We start from the raw sequence: 6,618 nt of genomic DNA, 5'->3' as shown, positions 1-6,618 counted from the left end.
CTGTTATCCACATACCCATACTTTGCGTGTGGCTGGCACTCAATACGATGTTGTCACCTTGTTCTAAAATGAAATGGGCTTAAACTGCAGCATGAGGCATTGAAACGTTCTCTGATGATGAGGGAAAGGCCCAGGGATTCTTGCATGGATATTTTTCTTTTTCTTTCTTTCTTTCTTTCTTTCTTTCTTTCTTTCTTTCTTTCTTTCTTTCTCTTTCTTTTTCTTTTTTTTTTTTTTGGCCTGGATATTTTCCAATGGAGAAAAGCTCTATCAGGGAAGAAGGGAAGAATCACCCAGGACGTAGGGAGAGGAAAAAAAACAAAAAGGACTCCCAAGTGACCTGGTCATCTCAAGAAGCCTGTAATGCAGCCTATAGTCATCAAAAAAATAAAATAAAATAAGGAATATCCCATTTCCAGGTGTTCTGGGGGAGCCACTCTCTGGGAAGGAAGCTACCAAGGAATCCCTTCTCGTGGCCTTAGGATTCAGGTTCCCCTGGCCATCTATCCCTCAGAGAAGTGTGTTTATGGCCCTTTGCTGTCCCTCTCCTTCATCCCCCCCCCAGCATTCCAGCCCAGGACAGGAGGAGGCCAGCAGACACAAAGCCCTCTGTGTATGGGGTGGTATGTGTCCCCCCCACCCCGCCACCCAGAGGACACAATGCCCCTTCTGCTCCCTGTGCTCTGTCCCCCTCCCCACCACCTCTCAACGGCACATGCCAGGCTGCAATTGGTTACTGGCTCAGGACAGCCCCCTCATCCTGGGGCCCCAGGGGATTTTAAGCAGATTCCAGGAACCCCCCGCTCAGTCCTTGTCCCCCACTCTGCCAACCCCGCAGACGCTCCGGGCCCCAGCCCCTGGTCCAGCTATGGCTCCTGGGGCTCCCTCGTCCAGCTCCAGTCCTGTCCTGGCTGTGCTGCTCTTCTCTTCTTTGGGTAAGTGGAGCCACTCCAGCCTGGGCACCCTGGGGCTCAGGACACCTCTCAGCAGCCTTCTCACTGCCTTCCTTTACTCCCCGATGCACCCAAAGAGCGAGCAGGAGCAGGAAGGTGATACTCTATTCAGAGGAAAAAATCTATATCGTTCAGAGGGAGGCAATAATCAGAGAACTACCCTGAGGTGGGCCTGACTGGGCCCAGGTTGGAAAGCTGTAACATGCCTCCAAAGCCAGGCTGAGGGCCTGGTGGGTTGTCGCATGGTAGGAAACGGGATCAGACTCCTGGGTTCTGGTCCCTACTCGTTCTCTAGTAGTGTGTGAGGTGCTTAACCTTAGTTCCCTAAGTAGAAAAGTCAGGAAACATGATCTAAGGAGTCCAGGGTTTGTGATCCCAACTCCTCAAATCCTTTGTCTCTTTGTGCCTCAGTTTCTCTCTGTGGATCCATTGTCTGTTATGTGGGTGAACGGAGTAGAAGGGAGATTCTAGGACATTCTAAGATCCTGTCCATCTAAAGCTGGCTTCCTTCATAAGTTGACTAACTCCATTCCTTACCCCATGGTAGGTGCTCGGTGAGCAAGACAAGGTCAAAGTATGATTATTAGAACAGATTCTTTGCTTCTCCAAGCTGCCCCCAAACTAGTACAAGAGATGAGCAGTAGGCAAATTGTGGGTGAGAAGAACTGCTCAGAACATCCAAGGTTCTCTGCTGGCAGCTCTTTGAGTCCTAAACCCAGAACCCACACTCTTCTGGGTGCTGTACTGGACTATTCTGGGACACCCAGAGAACATGTTAAAGATAGGGAGTTGAAGAAGGTCATGGTGAGGGACATGGGGGGAGGGAATCTTGGAGAATAAGGAAGAGAGTTCTGTCCCAGAACCTGTCCCACCCATAGAACCATCGAGCAGAACTGAAGAGCAGTGGTTGATATTAGAACAGAAGGAAGAGAAGTTAGGTGCTTTGGGGAGAAGCGAGTCACTCATATCGCATATTGAGGTGGGAGATTTGAGACTGTGGAGCAGGAGTGGGGAGGGTGTTTAGGAGTGAGGGGGGTGAAGGGGTGGCAAAAGCCCCCAACACTGGTCAGACAATGGGTCTCTGTTTGTTTGGTTGCTTCCTCCTCCACCCATAGAACAAAAGGGTCTCCAGTTGCCCCCACCCAGGGCCGGCCCACACACATAATCTCCCTGGAATGGCCTTCCTTGTGTGGGTGAGTCTTGGGAGGGGCGCGGGGCCAGAATGGCCAAGAGGAGGGTGACGGGGGTCAGACCACAGCAGGCTCACCCGCAGACTCATCAGAGCTCTGGGCCCGGGGGTCTTCCTCTGTACCCAGCTTCCCATGAGAGGGGTACGAGGTCCTTCCCACCCTGGCCTCCCAGCCAATAGCAAGCCCTGCGGCAACCAGGGGTTCAGCAGTGAGGACCGCTGAGCCGGCGAAAAACATTCTTTCGTTATTTTCATTTTTCTTTTTCCCGCAAGAAATGTGAGTTTGTGATGCTGTGAAACATTATACGGCTGTTAACAATCAGATTGATTTCTCTGAATCCACATGGGTAGCTACCCCAGCTATGTATATATCTCCTTAAGTGAAAAAACCTGCAGAGAATATGATGCAATGTATGTCAAAAGAAAAGAAAACTCCACAAAACAAAGCTATTTCACAGAAACCCAGGTACCTCTTGAATTTGTTGAGTCCATATTGCACTTGTTACATAGGAAAAGGTTACATGCTGCACTGGTAACAGTGGCTACCTCTGGGAGGGACCGCAGGAAAGGACTTGGTGGGGAGATCTCAAGAGGGACGCTCGCTTTATCTCTATGGTTTGAGTGGTTTATAAACAGAATGCAATATGTATTACCATATGACTTGTAATAAATTTTATTTTTTATTTTTTAACTTAAAATTTAAACAATTTTTTTAATGTTAAGCCTGCATCCCAGGGAGTAACTTAAGAGTTAAATATTGACCCAAAGGGAAAGGGAGACCAAGAGACAGAATCCAGCTTCTGGAAGTCCTCGAGAAAGCTGTTACTGCTGTTCACTGTCTTTAACGGACGCGCTGAAGAGCCTGCTCCAGCACAGTGTTGCCCCCCAACTCCTTAGTTAGCCCGGACAGAGTTGGGTCGATCGTTGCTGCCCCAGCTTTCACTCAGCCTTGACCCCTGGTCTCACCTCCTCTTCGCCCCCCTTGGGTACACCTGCGCATCTGAGGCCCCTCTCTGCTTGCAGTGCTGCCCCCCGCCCAGGCCATCGTGGTTTACACGGACAGGGAGGTCCACGGCGCCGTGGGCTCCCGGGTGACACTGCACTGCTCCTTCTGGTCCAGCGAGTGGGTCTCGGATGACCTCTCCTTTACCTGGCGCTACCAGCCCGAAGGCGGCCGCGATGCCATCTCGGTGAGTGCGGGGGGGGGCGGGTTCTGGCATTGGATAATGAAGGGGGGCTTAGAAGAACACTGGGGGACACTGGGGGGCTCGGTGGTTGAGCATCTGGCTAGGGCCCAGTTCCCGGATGAGTCCCGCATCGGGCTCCCTGCATGGAGCCTGCTTCTCCCTCTGCCTGTGTCTCTGCCTCTCTCTCTGTGTCTCTCATGAATAAATAAACAAAATTAAATAAAAAAGAAGAACAATAGAAAAGAGAACTTGGGCAAAGGAGGGGAAATCCATGACCCTAACTTGGGCAAGGTAAGCGGCAATCTGACCAGGGCCTGTCTACACTGTCTCCCCCACCCCCGACCACCCTCTCCAGCCCAGGATCCCTTACCCTGAGGCTAGACCCACAAACTTCCCCTCATTCCTCATAGATCTTCCACTATGCCAAGGGACAACCCTACATTGACGAGGTGGGGACCTTCAAAGAGCGCATCCAGTGGGTAGGGGACCCTCGCTGGAAGGATGGCTCTATTGTCATACACAACCTGGACTACAGTGACAACGGCACTTTCACCTGCGATGTCAAAAACCCACCAGACATAGTGGGCAAGACTTCTCAGGTCACACTCTACGTCTTTGAGAAAGGTGTGAGGGGCTCTGGGAATATGGGGTGAGGGGTACTGGGGAGGCCTGGGGGGCCCGGGGAAGAGGCTGTGAGCCTGACTGTTGCCCTTCAGGCTCTGGGAGGTGGGGAGCTGCTCACCTCCAGCAGCAGGGAGCAGGCCTGGGGCTAAGGACCAAAGGTGCACGACCCTGCTCACTCCTGTCCTTCTCTTCCCTCCCCTCATAGTGCCAACTAGGTACGGGGTGGTACTGGGAGCCGTGATCGGGGGTGTCATCGGGGTGGTGCTCCTGCTGCTGTTGCTGTTCTATCTGATTCGGTACTGCTGGCTGCGCAGACAGGCGGCCCTGCAGAGGAGGCTCAGGTAAGGGGAGCCTGCCTCCCTCCCTGCACCTCCACCGGCTGCCTGGGCGCGGGGAGCCAAAGGGAAGAGGGCACTGCAGTGGCTCTCCGGAGGGGGCTCTGCCCTTGGGAGGGGGGCACAGCGACAGCCACCCCTTTTCCCTGCAGTGCCATGGAGAAGGGGAAATTGCACAAGGCCGGCAAGGACACGTCTAAGCGCGGCCGCCAGGTTAGTGGGACTTGGGGCCTGGACAAACTGTGGGGCCCCGGGCAGCCCCGGGGGGGGGGACAGGCCCACCAGGCCGGCTAACGGATGGGTGACCCCTGCCCGCAGACGCCAGTGCTGTATGCCATGCTGGATCACAGCAGAAGCACCAAGGCTGCCAGCGAAAAGAAGTCCAAGGGGCTGGGGGAGTCTCGCAAGGATAAGAAATAGCGGTTAGCGGGCCGGGCGGGGGGTCGGGGGCCAGGGGCGGAGCCCAGCAAGGGCTCCCAGGTGGTGGTCATTGAGATGGAGCTACGAAAGGACGAGCAGGGCTCGGAACTCCGGCCTGCGGTCAAGTCCCCCAGCAGGACCAGCCTCAAGAACGCCCTCAAGAACATGATGGGTCTGGACTCAGACAAGTGACCACCCCCAGGCCCGCCAGAGCCGGGACCTAGGCTCAGTCACCCGGCGAGGTGCTCCCCTCCTTAGCCCCAGCCCCGCCCTGCCCTCAGCGCCCAGAGATGTAAGTTTCATTCCAAGGTTCATTGCCAGACGCTTCCTGCCCGCCCCCCTTGGCTCCGCCTTACGGGAGCCCAGGGCTGACCCTACCTACCCTCCCCGGCCCCAAGGACTGTGTGTTTGGTGCCTGTCCCTCCGGCACCGAGAAGAAAGGGACCTTGATACCCCGCGCCTCAGCCCCAGGCCACCTGGCCACGCCATCCCTTGCACCGCGCTGCCTGTCCCCTGTCCCTCCTGCTTTTCTTTCTGACCTGCCCTGTCCCTCCCCTCCATCAGGTGGCCCGTCCCCATACTGTGTTCTCCCGGCTAACACCCGGATCATCCACATCAGACTCTCCTTCAGGGTTTATTTAGGTTGTTAGTTATTTTTTATTTTTTAATCCATCCTTTGTTGTTTATGTACCTGTGTCCTCCCCCCATGACTGAGTACCAATGACGTCATGTGGTTTTTGCAATCCCCCCGCCCCCCCCATTAAATCCTTGATGGAGAGCCAGCCCAAGCAGAGGGGCCCCTGATCCTCAATCCTCAACTATAGGATTGATGCCCCTGACCACTTTGGAGCAGTGTACTGAGACTCAAGGTCATGGGGAAGGACAGACAGAGAGAGACAGAATCCTCACAGGTCAGGGGATCAAGGAAGGGACAAATAAGCCTTAAGAAATGGCTTTTAAACAACCAAACAGAAAGGAAAAACTAATGGGAAATGGGGGGGGGGAGGGGGGAGGCTGCACTCCCAGCCACAGGGGATTGTTAGGATTTTTCTACATTCTGTATATTTCTTCTCAAACCCCCAATGTCCTTAAATGTTTAATAAACACTGACATTTCCAGAAGTACTGCCTCCAGCTCCAGTTTCCTCAGTCTCCTGGGGATATCCCTGCCCCAGTTTCCATCCCCAACCTCCTGCTTTCTCCCACTCCTCTCCCTCAGCAACTGGTTTCAGTTCAGACTTTGGCTCTATGGTATGGACTTCCGTGGTGTAGTGGAAAGAACTCTGAAATCAGCTGACGAGTCATTGAACAAAAATCCCGCGGGTTTATACTCTGGGCTAAACCGTGTGTCAGGCTCCGCATTTACGTGGGTTAAAACAGAGACTCCCTCTTTACCAGGATCTGAATTTTGAAAATATGTCAGCCACTCACTCGCTGTGTGACCCAGGGCTAGTTATTTGACTTTGCTAAGCCTGTTTCTGTATTTATAAACTCCGATGATACTTGTCCTGCTTAATCCCCAGGATTTTTATGAGACCCAAATGAGATCCTGTATATGGAAGCCTTTGTAAATGATAAATTGATGTGCAACTAAGATATTAAGAATCAGTCCTTTAGAGATATTTCTACGTCTTGTTGAAAGGATTACACTTTACGAACTAGTATAAATTCCATTCGGCCCTAGAAAGACACACACACACACACACACACACACACACACACACACACAACTTCAGTTGGTTCACTATTTTAGCTGTGCTGTTAATACCTCATTATCTAGTTTGTTGGTATGCGGATTTAGGTACACCGTTAATATCCTTGGAATACTTAGGTGATTGTGGATGTACACACATATCATTTTCCTGGGGTGGTGGGGAGGGTCATTGATGGCAAAAAAAACCCCAAGAGTCC

At 52.9% G+C, this 6,618-nt stretch overlaps 1 protein-coding gene across 1 annotated transcript; it reads left to right on the top strand.

The window, feature by feature from the left end:
* Positions 1-822: 822 nt before the first annotated feature.
* MPZ (myelin protein zero) lies at positions 823-6,380 on the top strand. The gene is given in 6 exon segments (XM_055334055.1): positions 823-935; positions 3,166-3,332; positions 3,740-3,953; positions 4,159-4,294; positions 4,441-4,501; positions 4,607-6,380. Coding segments are annotated over 6 exon segments (939 nt in total). The 5' UTR covers positions 823-868; the 3' UTR covers positions 4,901-6,380.
* Positions 6,381-6,618: the final 238 nt, after the last annotated feature.

The sequence above is a fragment of the Nyctereutes procyonoides genome, unplaced genomic scaffold, assembly GCF_905146905.1.
Source record: "Nyctereutes procyonoides isolate TBG_1078 unplaced genomic scaffold, NYPRO_anot_genome, whole genome shotgun sequence".
Lineage (NCBI taxonomy): Eukaryota > Metazoa > Chordata > Mammalia > Carnivora > Canidae > Nyctereutes > Nyctereutes procyonoides.
This window is presented reverse-complemented; position numbering and strand designations above follow the sequence as displayed.